This window comes from Olea europaea, chromosome 11, assembly GCF_002742605.1.
Source record: "Olea europaea var. sylvestris chromosome 11, O_europaea_v1, whole genome shotgun sequence".
NCBI lineage: Eukaryota > Viridiplantae > Streptophyta > Magnoliopsida > Lamiales > Oleaceae > Olea > Olea europaea.
The window spans coordinates 8984671-9004068 of NC_036247.1; the positions used below are offsets into that span (position 1 = coordinate 8984671).

Below are 19398 nucleotides of genomic sequence, written 5' to 3' on the forward strand. Positions count from 1 at the left end.
AGCACGCAATCTAGGAAGGCTAGGAGCCGAGAGTTGGTGTAGGATCACGCATTCCAAGAAGGCTTTGAGGAAATTATAGTCAAGAGGTCAGAAAAATCAGTGTAGGTTGAGTCTGGCAGATTGTAAGTTGTATTTTCGTTTATAGTAAATTCCTACTGGCTTGGGCTCGGAGTTTTACCCACCTTGAAATTTCTCCGTCAATAAACAATTGCGTTATTTACTTTTCTGCCATTAATTTATTATCGATATTCAAACATAGGATAGTAAAGCATGTAAACTGATCTGGACAAATTAATATTTGTGACGTGTTGCAATTATTAATTGATTGAAAAAGAAAATTTCGTATAGACACCTATTCACCCCCCCTCTAGGTGTTGATAGGGTTGAACTATGATATTTCAAGTAGTATCAGAGCCAAATCTCGAGTCCTGGCCCATAGTTGTCTAGATGAGTTAATAATTGTCTAAACCTCCGTATTTTGACGGAAGCAACTATGCCTATTGGAAGGTTAGAATGCGTGCTTCTCTTAAGTCCCTAGATGAACGTGTCTGGGTGAGTGTATAAAATGGTTGGAAACTCCTTCCACAATTGTTTTTGGTGTTGTAACCCCAACTGACATTTGCCTTTGGACTAAGGATGAATTGATTGATTGCAACTGGAATAGTAAAGGTCTCCATGCATTATTTATGTCTGTGTCTCCTGAAGAGTTTAGGAGAGTGTTAATGTGCGAAACTGCTAAAGAGGTATGGGACATTCTAGAGATAATGCATGAGGGAACTAAAACTGTGAAAAATTCTAAGTTGCTAATGTTGGCCTCAAGGTTTGAAGAAATTAGGATAAAGGATGATGAGTCTTTTGATGAGTACTATGCCAAATTGAATGGCATTGTTAACTCTAGTTTCAAGCTAGGTGAGAGAATTCCCGAGTCCAAAATTGTGAGGAAGGTTCTTAGGCCCTTGCCTGAGAGATTTAGACCTAAAGTTATAGCTATTGAAAAAAGCAAGGACCTGGACACAGTTAAGATAGAAGAACTTGTAGGATCCCTTCAAACCTATGAGCTCACCATTTCACAACCGAGGAAAAAAGTCCATAGCCTTGAACACCGTTAGGGAAGAGGAGTCTGAGTCATCTGACGTGGAAACTCTTAGAGACGAGGAGATTGCCTACTTTGTAAAGCCTTAAAGAGCAAGAAATGGCCCCAAGACAAAAAGAGAGGAGCCCCTAGTAAATTTCTAAGAGAGAAGAATGATAAATCAACTGCTAGGAACCCTGGTAAGAAATCTCAAGTGATTAGGTGTCGTAAGTGTCAGGGATTTGGGCACTATAGGAATGAATATCCCAACTTTAAGAAAAATCTAAAGAAGGGAAAGAGCAAGGCATTAGTTGTGTCCTTGACTGATGATGATTCTAACTCAAGTGATCAAAGTGATTCCTCAAGTAGTGAAGAGGAAAAGGGCTATATGGCTTTTGTATCTACTGTCAAGAGTAAGTTAGATAAGGAGAGTGAAAAGGTTAAGGAGGAGGTAGAGAGTAAAAAGTCCCGTGATGATTCTGAGGATGCGACGGATATACATGAGGCTTATCAACTTCTGTTTAAGGAAAGTCTCAAGATCAAAAAGGTAAATAAAGCCATATTTAAGAAGGTAGACAAGCTTGAGAGAAAGAATGAGAAAATCACTAATGATCTTCAAGTATCATATAAAAATCTCAGTGAGTTGAAGTGTGTCAATGAGAAATTAGAGAACAGGGTTACGACACTCACTTATGAGTGAGAGAAATCTAGTACTCAACTGCAGTCATTTATGAGTGGAACAAAGAAACTAGACGATCTATTAGGAATGAACAAACCAGCTGGAAATAAGCAAAGTCTAGGATTTGTGAAGAGTGATGACTATGTATCTAGTTCGTCTAAGACCACATTTGTCCCCGCTTCCAACAGGTCTAATGTTTCAACCAATCCAGAATCCAAAGGCAAAATGTTACTTAACTAAAGGCCACTAGAGCCCAAACTCGAACTATGTGTGCAGTAGTGCTAAAATTGATATGTCTGAACTTTGGCATCAAAGGCTCGATCATGTTAAGTACAGAAGTTTGTCTAAATTGGTTAAAAAGAAGATTGTCGATGGTCTACCTAAATTGATCAAAGTGAACATGCTGTTTTCAACCCGTGTCAACGAGGAAAGCAACTCAGGATAAACCATAAGCAAACCTCGAAAATCTTGACAAATAGACCCTTAGAGCTTCTCCATATGGATTTAATGGGACCATCTAGAGTGGAGAGCCTAGGAGGCGAACGATATATTCTAGTTGTGGTAGATGACTTTTTCAGGTACACCTGGATTGAACCGTTAAGAGAAAAATCTGAGACGGGTGATCCGGTTAAATCCTTATGTAAAAGACTCAAAATTGGACAAAATCTTTCCATTTCTAGGGTTTGAAGTGATCACGGGAAAGAATTTGAAAACTTCAATCTTGAAAACTTCTGTTTGGAGGAGGGGATTAAGCATGAGTTCTCCTCACCAATCACTCCACAGCAAAATGTAGTTGCTGAGAGAAAGAATAGAGTGCTTCAAGAAATAGCTAGGGTCATGCTTCACGACAAGGATCTAGCAATGCATTTCTGGGGTGAAGCTATTAACACCGCTTTCCACATAGTAAATAGGGTATACCTGAGATCAAAAACAGACAAGACTCCATATGAGATATGGAAAGACAAGAAGCCTATTGTTAAATACTTTCGTGTGTTTGGCAGCAAGTGTTACATTCTGAGGGATAGAGAAAATCTAGGTAAGTTTGATTCCAAAAGCGATGATGGGATTTTTCTAGGATATTCTAAGAACAATAGAGCCTACCGAGTTTACAACTTGCGTACTTAGAGTGCCATGGAATCTGTAAATATTGTTGTTGATGATGCCTTCGCTGAGGGGGAGAGTGCTGTAAATGGGCTAGATGTAAATGATCTAAGTGATGATCAAGAAGCCACTGTTAAAAATAAAGAGAAATCAATTCCAAAATCTCCACGCTCCTCTAAAGGTGTAGACATCTCTGATTAGGGTCTACCAAGTTGTGATCAATCTAAGCTTCCTAGAGAACCATCTTCCAGGATCAAATCTAATCATCCTAAGGTTAACATCATTGGGGATTTAGATGAAGTTATGATGTTACGAAAGAGAGTTCTAAATAACCTAACATATAATAGCTATGTATCCCAAATTGAACCTAAGAAAGTAGAGGAAGCCCTAAGAGATGAATGTTGGGTGAATGCCATACATGAGGAGCTTAATCAATTTGTTTAAAATAATGTTTGGTATCTAGTTCCTAGGCCTGATAATTGTAATGTGATAGTTACTAAGTGGATTTTCAAGAACAAAACTGATGACCAAGGTACCATAACTGGAAATAAGGCTAGACTAGTTGTCCAAGGGTGCACTCAGGTTGAAGGGATAGATTTTGATGAGACGTTTGCCCCTGTTGCTCGTCTTGAGTCCATTTGCATTCTTATTGTGGTTGCTTGTATCTTAGGGTTCAAGTTATATCAAATGAATGTCAAGAGTGCATTCATAAATGGAATACTAGAAGAAGAGGTATATGTTGAACAGTCGAAAGCATTCATTGACCCTAAGTTTTCTCATTATGTCTACAAACTCAATAAAGCACTGTATGGTCTGAAACAAGCTCCTAGAGCTTGGTATGACAGACTCACCACTTACCTAGTTGAGCATGGGTTTTCACGAGGTGGTGCTGATAGAACCTTATTCATTAGTCATATTGAAGAAACTAAAACTATAGCACAGATCTATGTCGATGACATAATCTTTGGCTCTCCCATTGACTCCCTTGCTCTTGAATTTGCTGGATGCATGAAACAAGAATTTGAAATGAGCATGGTTGGAAAGCTAAGTTACTTCCTTGGTCTTCAAGTGAAGCAAACTGATTGTGGACTGTTTATCTCTTAATCAAAATATGCCAAAGACGTTGTAAAGAGATTTGATTTGGACAATAAGAAACACACAAGGACACCCATGAGCACAAGTGTTAAGTTAGGACATGACGCTACAGGAAAAAGTGTTGATCAGATTGTGTATAGGAGCATGATAAGGAGTTTACTATACCTTACAGCTAGTAGACCTGATATAGCATTTAGTGTTGGAGTATGTGCCAGATTTCAAGCTAATCCTAAAGAGTCCCATCTAAGTACAATGAGGCGTATTATTAGATATATCAATGGGACAGTAAATCATGGGATCTTGTATTCCAAAGAGTCCAATCTTGAACTAGCTGGCTATTTTGATGCCGATTGGGCCGGAAATGCGACAATAGAAAGAATACCTCGGGTGGATGTTTCTATGTTGGTTCTAATCTTGTCTTATGGATGAGTAAGAAATAAAACTCAGTCTCCTTGTTCACAGCTGAGGCAGAATACATTGCAGCTGGTAGCTGTTGCACTCAACTGCTTTGAATGAAGCAAATGCTGAGTGACTATGGGATAAATCAGGGTACTATAACTGTTTTATGTGATAATACCAGTGCTATCAACATATCAAAAAATCCTGTTCAGCATTCTAGGACCAAACATATTGACATTCGTCATCACTTTATTCGAGAGCTAGTTGACTCCAATGTGGTGTCACTTGAACATATCTCTACTGAAAATCAACTTGTCGATCTGTTCACTAAACCTCTAGATGGGTTGAGGTTCAAGTCACTTAGTAAGGCTGTTGGCATCTGTGTTCCTCCTTGATCGTCTTCATAGATGCATGCATGTTTAGTTTATTTCAGTAATTCATTTCTGCATTCATGGCATTGCTTGTTTGTTTTCACTTGCATCTGTCTTTCATTTTGGTTTTTATATATATATATTTTGGACTGTTCATCACGTGTCATTTTTGCATTGAAGTTGTTCACTCGGACTTGCAATTTGAGATCAAATATGCATTCAATACATGATTAGTTTCTAATTCCCATTACTTATATTGAGTCTGTGTGGAGTATTTAGTATATGTCACTTCATATTCTATCTGCACAGCACACACTAGGACCGTATGAGTGACTCTTGACCGCATGTATGAGACTTGGGATGGCTATCATCTGTCATTGAGTTGACATTGGGTTTAAATTGATCTTGGACTAGGTGACCTAACTTCTGGTATATCCCCAAGTGATCCAAAAGAATATTATTTATTGTATTACATCTTATACCTATCTTTGGAGCTTAGTTGACTTGAGCAATTAAGTCTGAGGAGTTTCTCATAACCTGGTGTCCTAAAGCCAACTTGTTTGGGAGTCACCGACCCAACGCTCGTTATAGGGGTCTTCCTAGTAGCTTAATGGAGATGGGATTGCACATAAGATTTAAAATAAATAAATAAATAATTTGAAGGTCCTTGATGACAGGGGGAGAAAGAACAGTTTTACACCATATTTCAGTGAATTATAGATCCTGGTGGCATTGGATTTGACCTTCAAACATATGGATGTTGACTCATACGTCGATGACTTGGTTATCTCTTCTCAAAATTTAAGGTTTTGAGTCTTACTTGCATGGAATGAGTGGCATGTTTCACATGGGGTCACATACACAATTTACTCCATCTGTACTTAGTTCCAGTGTGTGGAGAAATATTTTCTAATCATTGAGCAAGTCGTATTTGTGATATATTGCATTTTGATTGGGCTTACTACGTGTGTATATTTCCTATTAAATAAAAAAAATTGGGGTCAAAATTCAAATTTATGTAAATGGTACTAATCTTGAAAGTTTCTAAAGTGGTGCTACATTTCAAAGTTCCAAACTTGGTGTTGGATTTTTCAATTTTCAAAACTTGGTGCTATTTTTGACAATTTAATCGTCGCTCGCTTGCCGCTGGCAGCTCGCTCAAGCGACAGAAGCAGATTGCTTGTCGCTCGATGTTCGCTCGAGCGATAGCAAGCCTTTTTATTTTCTAGCGACTGGGTTAAATTCATTTTTTTTTAAAATTTCTTCCATTAATTTCTCAAATCTTTCCTCACTAACGACGTTCGTGGTGTTTTTACTCCTCATTACCTGCGTGTGGGTTCTCATTCCATCACCTTGGTGTAGGTTTTACTTCATGTCAATCTCGGGTAAGGGCCTCTTGTGCCCTATTTTCAGTTCAATTTGGGGATTTTGAATTTTAAGTTTTGTTTTGCATCAATTACTTCATTCTTTGTGCATGTTGGAGTGTGGATTGTGACTTCCTTGCTTTAAGCTTTATTTTGCGCATTTGAACTTCATTTTTTGTGCTCATTGACTGCCTTATTTGTGCACCGTTCATTGTGGTTATTACTATACGTGGTTGGGAGTTTTTCTAGATGCTGGGTCGTTAGGTTGGTTGGGGATGCTCGTTGTGTTTTTGAATTGACTTGAATTGGAGCAAAACTTATATGCATTCTTCATGCCCATCATGTGTTCGATATTTTGCTTCAACCACATTATGCGGGACTATGTGGTACTGGTTGCATATGTAAGTGAAGTTCTGGCCATTTTGGTGTTCTCATGTCACTGCTCTATTGTTTATGTTCTTGGTCTCATGACCTGCAGCGTGTCCTCCTTCGTCCTGCAACAGTTACTCCTTACGTCTAAGTTACGTCACCTGCATTTATATATTGTCTTACGACTGCTGTGTCATGTATTTAGTTGGTCTTATATGCTTGCTACTGTTGCACTTTCCCTGCATCATTCTACGTGCCTGTATATGTTTGAGCATTGGATCATGAACGTTCATGCATTCCCATTTCTTGGCAATCTATGGGTCTTGATGTCCATTCCACATATCCTTTTTCAGATGGCACTATTTCAAGTTGTCTCCTAATTAAGAAACTGCAGGGAGTAAGAGTTTTATCCATCTCAGAATTTGGCCATTAAAACAGCCTCCCCTAGCACATGTCCTTGAATTGCCTCCAACATCTTCTCCTTCGTCACCTGTAAAAGACGACAATCTATCAATAGCATAGATCAAAACCATTCTCATTGGACAATGAGACTGTGACACTTAAAATACGAGTAACTAGGTGACCGCACTTGTGTTAGATTCAATTAAATACAAAGATTGATGACTCATTTATTAGGATCTGGTGTTATAGTATCACTTTGGCTAAATAATATTATTCAAACACACAAATGAATTCAGTCACTCATTCTTAATTAAAATTTGCATCATTAAATCTTCATACTATCAATACATGATATGAGGTGTTGAAAATAAATAAATATTTTCATCCGGTACCTTATTTCCAAAATGAAGCTCGTCGTCCAAGGCGTAAAGCTTGAACTCGAATCTATGCCCATGATGTGGCAGCACAGGCCCACGCCATCCCGGTTGCTTCCAATAATGAATCCCTTCCTTAATCTTACTATACTCCCCTCCCAACTCCTCTCCCTTCCCGGAAAACCCCTCCGGCAACCCCTTCAATGTCGGGGGTATATTCACCACTACCCAATGAACCCACGGCACAATTGGTCCATCAGGTTCCCCTCCATCAAGATCCTCCACCACCAACGCCAAGCTCTTTGTCCCTTCTGGCAAGTTGTACCTGTTGAAGACAAGAATAAGATAAAATATGATGAATTGTCTATAATCTGTTTCATTATAAATAACGAATAAATGAATAACACACATGACCAATTATAAACAGATCACAAGCAGATGCCAAACAAGGATCGTACCACTCGAGTGGTGGCGATATGTTCTTCTTGGCGCCTTGTCCCTCGCCGGTGTACTGCCTAGGCAATCTTCCCTCGTGATCTATATGAGGAGATACGAGCCTGAATTCATGACTTGGATCTGCCATTTCTTGCGCCTTCTTTGACTTCTTTCTGGATAAGTACAGGAATTACTCCTCTATATAGGAGGGAGTTTGCTTTTCTGGCTTTATGGGTCATCGACGCAGACACTTGTCCAAGGAAGTTTCGAGCTGGCTATAGAATTTCCCCATTTGATGACACGTTGTATGTGGTGGAAAGCGGTGGACAGTTCTGGTCAATTAGGATTGGGAGTAGAATAATCCGTAAGTTGGAGTGTGTAAATATGTGGCGGATAGTATGATGTACCCGAATAATGCGCCGGACCATCCATCAACAATTCGTTTCAAGATCCGAAACTCTGATATCGTGATCAAAATTCCAATTACGTCAAGGTATTTAGAAATTATAATGCGTTTGATTGTTAATATTTTTCATGAAAAATGTCATTTTTTCATCCAAATTATATTTTGTGCCGCTCAATTGATATTTTTTCATGAAAAATAGTTTCATATTTTTGATCACGTTACCATATTTACTTTAATAGGGAGGAATATGTTTTTATTTTTCGGGTAATTCACTCTTTATTTCTCTCTCGTCTACCGCCTCTCTTTCATCTACTTACCAATAAAAAATAGATCAGTATAACATTTTCTAGATTAAAAATAAAATCGATCAAATACATTTAATTCACAATTTTCATGCAAATAATTTTTAAGTAATTCAATTATCTGAAATTTATTTTCTTTTAATATAAATTCCATACCTGTAATCAAACACACCATTAATGTTAACAAGCTAAACTCATCTATTTATCAAGCTCAACTTAAAACTTTGCCGAATCATTAAACAAATTATATAATATTTATTATAAGTTCTAATTTAATTTTAAAAGGTATTTAGTAATACCATTAACATGTAAATTTGATGTACGCTGGAATTCATGTATAACTTTAGTGACGAAATCTATATATTTTAGCTAAAATACGACTTAAAAAATTTATACACGAAATCTATATATTTTAGCTAAAATACCACTCTTACATGCTACAATATAAACTTAACTATTTTTATAAGAACTAACTCAAAATTCCAATTACGTGGCTACATATATAGCCTTAAGTTGTTGAAGAGGCTAGAACTCGACATAGAGTAGAGTCATTGTAACACTCTCAGTCCTCTACAATTCTAATACATAAAATATCAGATTCAAGTCGAAGGGCAATGAATATGCAATATCTAAAAAGCTTGAATGGTCCCGAAACTCTACAATACATGCGAAAAATATCCCCTAACTTTAAATTAGCCTACAATCGCAGCTATTCAACAAAATAAATTCGGTCCAAGATTACTAATGAATGTCCTACCCAACTACGAATTAATAACATGGTATCCCATCTAATATCACTTTTCATATTTAAGATGCCAAGAAAGATAAATCTACATCAATTTTTAAAGTGCTTTCAAGCTTCAAATGGATTAAAAAAGTATTTCCCACAAAAATGGCTCGACTTATCCTTGTTGGCGATTAAATGTCAAAGTAACTTCAAATGGGATACCAAATCATTAATTTATTTTTCAGTTAGGATGTTTTTTTAGTAATTTTGGAGAGAATTCTTTTTTAGGACTAATGGGTACGTGTAAAGTTAAGGACTATTGTACTCCAATTTAAAATTTGGGGACTTTTCCAAATTTTAGTAAGAATTTTGAAGTTTTGGGATTGAATTCGCAAATTCCGATAGCCGTTTGACCACCAATTTTGGCATGACTGGTCAAATTTGGGACATTTTGTCTTACAATTATTCAGTTAATTAATTATTCCTGGCTAACTCAGAAACTTAATTATAATCGTCCTGTAATTGTCCATTAAGATGCAAATCCACCAATATTTGAAAAGGATTCCCCACTTTAGCTTGTCCACCAAACTCTCAAATCTATACCTCTAATTTTTGTTCACTCTGCAAAACTCTAGCAGATTCCCTAGATTCCCTGATGAAGGGCTCAAATTCAATCTCGGAGAACGAAAAGAACAGCAATATTGATGTTCACAAGAGAGAAGACGATTCCGCTTCTCATAATTGGCCTAGTTCCATAAGGATCACGGTTTCACATGGGCAAAACCTTCACGACGTCGTTGTGCCCGCTAACTCTACTTTTGGTATTTTCTTATTCTTTAGGATTTAGGTACATCCTTGTTATTTCTCTGTATTAATGATTCAAGGGCTTTAATAATATTTTTAGTCTGAACGGCACAATTTGTTTTTGCTTTGGTATAACTGTACACTTGGCTATGTATATAATGGGAATCTATGGTTGTTTATCTATTATGGGTGAATAATTTTTGGGGGCATTACTTGGTTTTTAGGTTTTATTCATGTTATTTGTTAAGATATAGTTTTTGGAAATCAATATGTGCTTCTAGACAGTGTAGCTGTGTTTGTAACTTTGGGAGGATCCAGGAGGCAAATAAATGCTAAATGAATTACAATGTGAAGTTCTAAAATAAAATATCGACTACTATTATACTGATTAATGTAAACCGAAATGAGAAAAACATAAGAAATCTCTCCATTATTGAGTCAAATAACAATTGTAAACCAACAAAAATGAATATTACTAAGGGAAACACCCAATGAAGATACACGTCAATCACACATTCGTTATGGTAGACTGTCTCGAGAAATTTAATTCAGCCAACATTTCCGTCTATTTGGATTGTTTGATGTTTCCTTCTGTAAATTTGCATAATTATTTTGGAGCTAAGTGGGTGTTTTTGTTCTTGAATTTGATGATGGATAGAATATCCCCCTACTCCTTTATTCTCTATCACTTTGTTTTTCTTGGACTCTTCATTTCCAGTATACAAATTGTGAAATTGGCTCTAAGTTTTTTCTCTTTTTGTGTGATAGAATATTTGTTTTTTTTTTTCTAGTAATGCTTTATTTGGGTACTTTACCTCTTTTTATTGCATCTAAAGGTGAAAGGGAAGGAATATATAAATCTATAATAAAATTAACTTTAGAAATGAGTGACTCATTTCGTCAAATTTGCAGAATCTTATGAATCTATTATTCTTGTTTCGTTTGGAAAAAAGCTCAATAAATTATGTAGCCTATGTTTGGCTCATGTTTATAAACTGTATAGAAATATTAAAACCACTTTTTATTTACATATTTCTAGGGACCCACAAGTAATACCTATTTTTCCATCATTCATATATATACATATAAACCGTTTATAAACAATTATCAAACATGTTCACAAATTTCTCATGCATTGAGCAAGAAATAAATAATAAAAGTGCCAAGAAAACCATGAAAAGTTAAATCAGCTCTTTTATATCTAAAGGAAACTAAGAATCCCAAAGGATACCATGGCCTCAAAACTCTGTTTCTCTGACCCAAAAATGTAACTCTTTAATTTAGGAAAAAGGAAAAGGGAAAACTTACCAGTCACCATAGATTCTCTTGGTGACAGGTGTAGAAAAAAAATGATGAAAAGTAATATATGTTTTTCGTGTTCTTGAATGACAGTATACCAACCTATTTATACAAGTCTATGAGATAAGAATACAACAAATAAAGAGATAAGAATACAGCAAACAAATAAACTAACCTAATCAACTCCTATTGATAATCACGTGATACATGGTAAGTGATATACTATCAATACTAGAGAGCATATTATCCCTTAACATTCATCCCCTCAAACCATTGGTTTGGACATTAGACCTAATTTGTCTCTCAAAAATTCAAACCGAGGACGAACCAATGACTTGGTAAATATGTCAGCTAACTGGTCAGAGGAAGAAATGACTGCACCTCAAGATTGCCAGCAGCCACTTGCTCCCTAACAAAATGGTAATCAAGTTCCACATGTTTGGTACGAGCGTGAAATATGGGGTTCGCTGTAAGGTAGATTGCCCCAAAATTGTCACACCATAGAATGGCACGGGAAGGAGATAAACAACCCAGCTCAGTAAGCAAAGATTGTATCCACAAGAATTCTGAAGTTGCATTGGCAATCGCTTTGTACTCACTCTCAGTTGAAGAACGGGCAACGGTTGGTTTTTTTTTGGCCATCCTAGAAATCAGATTTTTTCCAAGAAATATACCATAACCGTTTGTTGATCTTCGATCATCAAGACAACCTCCCCAATCACTATCACTGAAGCAATGAATTTGAAAATCTGAATTTTTTGTGATGAATAACCCAAGGCGAGCAGTATGTCGAAGATATTGCAGTAGGTGTTTAATAGCCTTCCAATGGTCATCTGTTGGGGAGTGCATGTACGGACACAATTTATTTACTGTGAAGGAGATGTCTGATCTAGTCAATGTTATATATTGTAAGGCCCCAATGACACGAAGATAATCATCACCATTTTGTAACAATGTGCCAACTGATTTTGAAAGAGAATGAGAGACAGATATTGGAATTGAACAAGGCTTACACTGAGACATACCAGTCCGTTCCAACAAGTCTGCAATATATTTTACTTGAGATAATAAAATGCCATCTGGAAGATAATTAATTTCTATCCCCAAGAAATAATTGAGTCGGCCTAAATCTCTCAATGGAAATTCTGATTGAAGCTGCTGTATAAGATTAGCAATGAGGGAAGGAGAAGAACCAATGATGATAAAATCATCAACATACACCAATATAAAAATGCGATGAGCACCCCTTTGCAGAAAGAATAAGGAAGTGTCGGCTTTAGAGTGAATAAAACCAAGCTTGCATAAAAAATTGCTCAGATGTGAATGCCATGCCTGTGGGGCTTGCTAGAGACCATAGAGGGGCTTATGAAGTTTACATACATGATCCAGTTTAGAAGAATTAATAAATCCAGTTGGTTGCTCCATATAAACTTCATCCTCAAGTGAGCCATGAAGGAAGGCATTCGATATGTCAATTTGATGAAAAGGCCAATGGTGAACAGTAGCCAAAGACAAGACCATGCGAATGGTAGTTGCCTTCACAACCGGGCTGAAGGTCTCTTGATAATCAAAGCCAGCCTTTTGATAGAACCCTTTTGCAACTAGACGGGCTTTGTAGCGCTCAAGGCTGCCATCTTTATGTCTTTTAATCCAAAAAATCCATTTATTAGTGATGACATTTTTGTTTGCAGGTCGGGGAACCAATGACCAAGTGCGATTATCATGTAAAGCCTTAAGTTCAACATGCATTGCCTCCAACCATTCAGGATATTTACAGGCCTATTTAAAGGTGGTGGGTTCAGTGTCAAGAAAATTTGGGGTAGAGGAGTGATAAGCAAGATGTGCTTGATGTTTGGAAATAGTTGTATTTCAAAGTTCCATGGGATGTGTGCGATGGGAGGTGGAATTATGATCTGATTTTTGTTGATGTGGATCTTGATATCGGGAAAGATCAATAACCAGGTTGAGATCAGTGTGGGTATGCTGGGGAAGTAGATTTTGAGAGGGATTATAAGTTTGAGAAATAATATGAGGTGAGGAACGGGAATAGAGGAAGTTTGGTGGGATGAGGACACTGGAGATAAAATAGGACTTGATGATTGATGGTGATGTGATGGAGGAGGAGAATTAGTTAAAGAATTATGTGAAGGGGAAGAGTTGATGTTATTTGAGGAGGGTGAGGTGGGATTTGAGGAAGTTTGGTGAGATGAGGAATTAGGTGGAGATAAGGAACTCTTACCTTGTAGAGAATCCAAAGTTGCATGGCATGTATGCATGACAATTAGCCAAGGAGAAGATGTAGATGTGTCCTTTGGCAGAGATTGTGGACCAGAATAGTTTTTAAATAAAAAGTGTTTTCATTGAACTTGACATGTCTGGCAATATAGATTTTATTGCTTTCCAAATCAAGACACCGAAATCCTTTGTGATTAGGAGACTCACCCAAAAATACGAAAACTTTGCTATGGAAAGAGAATTTTTGTTTATTATAAGGTCTTAATAAAGGAAAATTTGCACAACCAAATATTTTAAATTCAGAATGGTTCGGTAAGACATGAAATAATTTTTGGAATGGGCACAAATTTTGTAGAACTGGTGTAGGTAGATTACTTATTAGAGTTGTGCCGGAATCAAAAGCATATAGTCAATATAGATGCATGAGCTAAAAGAGTAAGCCCAGTCTCAACAATATGTCGAAATTTTCTTTCGGCAACACCATTTTGTTCATAGGTATATGGACAAGCAAGACGATATATAATGCCATGTTGGGTGAAATATTTATTTAATTTTTGATATTCGCCTCCCCAATTAGAATGAAAAGCACGAATTTTAGTCTGAAACTGGCGTTCAACAAAAGATTGAAAATTAAGAAAAACAGAAAACAAATCATTCTTATTTTTGAGGAAATAAATCCAAATATAACGCGTAAAATCATCAACAAAGATAACAAAATATTTGTGACCCAAAGGAGATAAAATAGGTGCTGGACCCAAACATAAGAGTGGATAATATCAAATGGCACCTTACTTTTATGATCAACAGAAGCTAGAGAAATTTTTGATAACTTGCCTAAAAAACACGCTAAACAAGACAATGATTTAGAATTACTAGAACTCAACAAATTATTGGATTTTAAAATGGATGAAATTGTTCGATGATGAGGATGGCCCAATCTTTCATGCCAAGTTGACAGCGGAACAACTGCAGCCACATTAACTTCTTTCCTTGGTGATCAAAAAACATACATGCCATGTTGACTCAGACCTCTGAGTAGGATTTCCTTGGTCACCTAGTCCTTAACAAAAAAATGAGCAGGCCAAAATTCAAAAAAAAAAAAAAACATTTGTTATCTGTGGTGAATTTTTGGACAGAAAGAAGAGATTGTTGAATTTTAGGAACATGAAGAGCATTGTTTAAAATAAAATTTCGATTTGAGGAATGATAGGTGGTAGTACCTGTATGAACTATTGGCAATCCTTGTCCGTTTCCAACTCGCAATTGATCAGGTCCCTTGTAATCATGAGTAACACTTAGATTTTCTATATCTGGAGTAACATGATGTGTTGCCCCGGTGTCTGGTGTCCAAGGAAAAAATTGAGTACCTTGATAGAATTGATTATTTGACACCGGTGGAGAAGGGGGTGCCGTCCACATCATGTGTGCCTGAGGAGCCTGTCGTGATGAATTCCGTCTTGGGGTATAGCGGTGTCGACACTTATCTGCTGTGTGATTCTTAAACCCACAGATTTGACAGGTAACTTTGCCACGTCGTGGGAATGAAGGCCAAAAAGAAGGACCAGATATGGTGCTTGGCACAGAAGTTGACGACTGAAGCAAATGTGTCATGGAAGAGGCTTTTTATAGGCAGCATTTGCAATAGGTAATTCTTGACAACTTTTTAGGAGAATCTCGCGGGCAATAAGCTGCCCGTGGAGTTCATGAAATGAGACAGGCTCAGGTCTCATATTAAGAGCAGTTATGATGGCATGAAATTCTGCTCCAATGTTGCGATAAATAATCGCATTGAATTCTGCCGACGAAATAGTGCGACCGGCAGTGGCAAGTTCATCAGCTAATGATTTTGCCTTTGAAGAAAGGCAGACACAGATAAATCATGCTTCTTTAATTCTTGTAATTCTATGTGAAGCTGAAGTTGTTGATTCAAGTCCAATCACATAAGGAAAAATCTCTTCACTTAGTGAGGACATTAACCAAGCAAGGGGCATTTGATCATTTTTATACCAGTTCAGATATTCAGGGTTGGGTATTATCTCAGGTGGATTGGTGGTGGTAGTAATGGTTTTGGGTGGTGCAGTTTCAGTTCCATCAATGAAACCTTTAAGGTTTTGATAATTCAGTAGTGGTAAAAATTGAGTTTTCCAAGCTAAATAATTTTTGGAATTAAGTTTTATAGCAAAAGAATGATGGGATGATGTTGTAGAGGGTGAAGTAGATGAAGGAAGAACAATAGCAGTTGAGGTGTTTGACATATTGTTGCCTATGGCTCTGATACCATGTAGAGAAAAATGATGAAAAGTAATATATGTTTTTCGTGTTCTTGAATGACAATATACCAACCTATTTATACAAGTCTATGAGATAAGAATGCAGCAAATAAAGAGATAAAAATACCGCAAACAAGTAAACTAACCTAGTCAACTCCCAATGATAATCACGTGATACATGGTAAGTGATATACTATCAATACCAGAAAGAATATTATCCCTTATCCCTTAACAACAGGTTATTTCTGCCAGAGCGGGGAAATGCAAATGATGGAAAGTGTGTAAGTAAGGTGAGTGATTTTTTTGGCTGGGAAATTACTCTTTTTGAGATCCTTGCTGGTTCTTGTTTTAGTGGGGTCGTAGGTCACCACACTGCATGCTTATGATATATTTGCTCTGTTAGTTAACGCACACTTTCCAAACTAAGCTTGGCATGCTCTGTTGAAAGGATATGATTTGGTGCAGTTGAATGGATCAAGTCTTTGATAGTACATTTAGATTATCACTATTTAAATATTTCGCGAATCAGTTTGGCTAAGTACTGAATTTTTGAATGCAGGGGATCTGAAATTAATGGTTACCCAAAATATTGGTTTGGATCCTGAGATGCACAAGCTCTTGTTCAGAGGAAAAGAAAAAGAAGATAATGAACATCTTCAGTTCGCAGGTGTGAAGGACATGTCAAAGGTATTACTCATGGAGGATACGACATGCACAGAGGAAAGGCCTGTAGAAGTTGCACAAACAAGTGTGGTTTCAAAAGGAGGTGCTGCTGTTGCTGAAATCAGAAAAGAAGTTGACAAGCTTTCTGAACAGGTTGATCTCTTCTCCTTGGTATATTTTTCTGTTTTTCTTTTTCCTTTTGTCATCTCTTGTTTCTTTGCACACTGTACAAGTGGCTTGGTGTTATTGAATCACAGGTGTCTGCATTGCAAGTTGTTGTGGATGGTGGAACCAAGATTGATGATAAGGATATTGTTTATGTAACAGAGATGCTTATGAGACACTTGCTTAAATTGGACGGCATTGAAGCTGAAGGAGAAGGGAAAGTGCAAAGGAAGATGGAGGTTAGTTGTCTACTCTGCATAGGTGGTTATATTTTTGGTTTTTCAAATGGGAGTATAAGCCTTCTTCTCATCTTTTCTTTTCATGTAAAAATGTATACTGTCGTCTTGAACATCACTCATTCACATGGTGACTTCCTATACCCTGGCCCTTCGATTTCATTGCTAAACCCTTAAATTAATAATGCGAGCTATTCCTGATTTTCCAACATAATTGACCATGTGATATTCATTTGATAATGAAATAATCAGTTGCTCTAATTAAAACTTCAACGTGAATGGGAAATATAATAGATATTGTCCCAACTCCCAGTAGACTAAATCAACAACTCTGCTACTACCCCTGTGCACAACCACACAAAAATACCCTCCCCATTACCACCCCCATATGAGCGCAACTACCAGCACCTCCACCTCCTCCAACCACTACCACTATGTTTATTCAAATCCTCACTACATTGCTGTCCAACGCCTTGACCACTCAAATTCAAATGGGAAACCTTCCACGACAATCAAATAAATCAAATATAAACCTGGGATATCCATAAACTAATTGAAACCCTGGTTCATGTGCAATCCATATCTGAAATCTGCTGGTGGTAGTAATTGTAGGATTTGTTTCTCTCTCAACAATGATGTTTAGGCCTGGAGTTGGTGAAATGAACATCATCAATTGATGTTCCTCTTGAATAACGAATCATAGTACCAAGATATATGATGGGCTATAGGGCTCTATCTGGCGACATTCAATCTGCTAAAATTAGTGCTTTTCTTTCTTCCCTATCCAAATCAATTTGATTAGTTTGAGGAGTTCATGGGCGTTTCTTTCTCTTCAATTATCAGTATTAGATCTCTTAAGAATTGCAGGATTGCTTCTTAATAAAATTATGTTTCTGATGAACTTAATAAAGAACTTGATGTCACAGTGCAAGAAAGGATAAAATTGTTAGCAATTGTATGAATATATTTGCTGAAGAATTTGGTTCTCTTACTAAATAGATCTCAGTTAATAATAGAAGTTACTTCTGTACAGTCTTGGGTATTTTACCAAGGAAATCTATAACAACATCATATATATTCCATTCAGGTGCGCCGTATCCAGAGCTTTGTGGAGACAATGGACATCCTTAAGTCAAAGAACTCCAATCCCTTTAGCAACACCGACAATTCTGTTTCAGTTTCAACTGAGTGGGAGACGTTTGAATCTGGTTCTGGAAGTGTAAATTCCATGCCCACTGGACCATCTTCTACTAAGGTAATTCAGGATTGGGATCAATTTGGCTAGTCCATTTCTGGATTGTACTATCACAATTCACAAAGTCCGGAGTACAAAATGCATTAAACACTTGCATTGTTTTGATATTCAGAGGCTCTAGGCCTAGTAAAAATTTTGATGTATAGACCAGTGGTTATTATTACATATCAATCTCCATTGATGTAAATTGACCTTATCCATTCTTCCTTTCGATGCTTTAAAGAGCCTTATATCCTCCCTGCATTTAACCATCTAGCGCATTACGTGGCATGAAATGAATTATCTACAAAGGCGACCTCCGTATGAACTTTTGAGTATGATCTGATAGCTGGGAATCACGCCAAGATTAATCTAATTTCCATGGTCAATGAGACAGTCTTGTGATTAACAGCAGGTTCATCGTACTGATAATGGAATAATGAGAGTCATTCATTTGATTTTCATTTTTTTCCCTTAAAAATCATCCTGTTTGGTATCTGTTAAAATAATACTACAAATACGATTTTGCATTCTGCACTGTTTTTTAGATGACAAATCAGGTCGTTTTACATTTCATCGAAAACTATGCTAGGGAAATTATAAGTTCAGTTATTTTTTATTTTTTTTAGAAAAAAAAAGTTTCATTATTGTAGTTTCTCAAGAGTTAGTGTAGCTCCTCGCGAAGTTGCAATGCTTGTAACTTTTAGAAAATTATAGTAATTCTAATTCCCTGGCATATTTTAAAACAAAATGTTAAAAAATAGGATTTTTTTGGTTCAATTTTGACCCCTAATTTTTATTATTTATTTATTTTTTTGGGGGTAATCTCCCCTAGATAATATAACAACTAATATGAACACCTTTTTAATTAGAATAATATTATTCATAGTGAAGATTATTGATAGTCGCCTTATAAAACATATATGTGACAGTTTGTTATTTGATATATGAGATTAATGAAGGACGACAATTGGTAGTCTTCGAATTCTGATTAGCATTTTTTTCATACTTGACCAAAATAATTGAATTAAGAACCACACAATGCGCTGATACATCCTCGTGATTATCGTTATTTTTTTTTATATCAATTACAATATTCAAACAAAAATTTAAACATATACGCCTTATACTTAAAATCACAGCTCGACTCGACCTAAATACTACATTATTTCGTACTGTTCTAACACAAATTACCCACCACCAACTGGTATTTTCGGGTGTGGAATCATTGAACGTACTCCACCGTGTGATATTCAATTAGCTATATAATGAGTCAACTTCTAATTCCAATTATAAGAGAAAAGTAATACAAAACCAAGGCGAAAAATTGCAATGCACAGTCACAAAAAGTTTATAGTGAATAACCTTCCAAGTGTGAATTATGTCTATTTTCATT

At 36.6% G+C, this 19398-nt stretch overlaps 3 protein-coding genes across 3 annotated transcripts; 2 read left to right on the forward strand and 1 right to left on the reverse strand.

Annotated features, from left to right (window-relative positions):
* Positions 1 to 513: 513 nt before the first annotated feature.
* Positions 514 to 2196, forward strand: LOC111404428. The gene is made up of 5 exons (XM_023033238.1): positions 514 to 552; positions 636 to 1034; positions 1149 to 1691; positions 1797 to 1939; positions 2028 to 2196. Exons 1-5 carry the CDS (start codon positions 514 to 516, stop codon positions 2194 to 2196), a joined length of 1293 nt encoding a protein of 430 aa, XP_022889006.1.
* A 4614-nt stretch (positions 2197 to 6810) lies between these two features.
* On the reverse strand, positions 6811 to 7995 carry LOC111403261 (UPF0098 protein CPn_0877/CP_0992/CPj0877/CpB0906). The gene is made up of 3 exons (XM_023031692.1): positions 7685 to 7995; positions 7245 to 7551; positions 6811 to 6940 (listed from the first exon to the last, which is right to left on the reverse strand). Exons 1-3 carry the CDS (start codon positions 7807 to 7809, stop codon positions 6866 to 6868), a joined length of 507 nt encoding a protein of 168 aa, XP_022887460.1. The 5' UTR covers positions 7810 to 7995; the 3' UTR covers positions 6811 to 6865.
* Positions 7996 to 9596: 1601 nt separating this feature from the next.
* LOC111403262 (BAG family molecular chaperone regulator 4) lies at positions 9597 to 18258 on the forward strand. Its single transcript, XM_023031693.1, has 4 exons — positions 9597 to 9917; positions 16264 to 16520; positions 16625 to 16771; positions 17856 to 18258. The coding sequence occupies exons 1-4, from the start codon at positions 9752 to 9754 to the stop codon at positions 18051 to 18053; spliced, it is 768 nt and encodes a 255-aa protein (XP_022887461.1). The 5' UTR covers positions 9597 to 9751; the 3' UTR covers positions 18054 to 18258.
* Positions 18259 to 19398: the final 1140 nt, after the last annotated feature.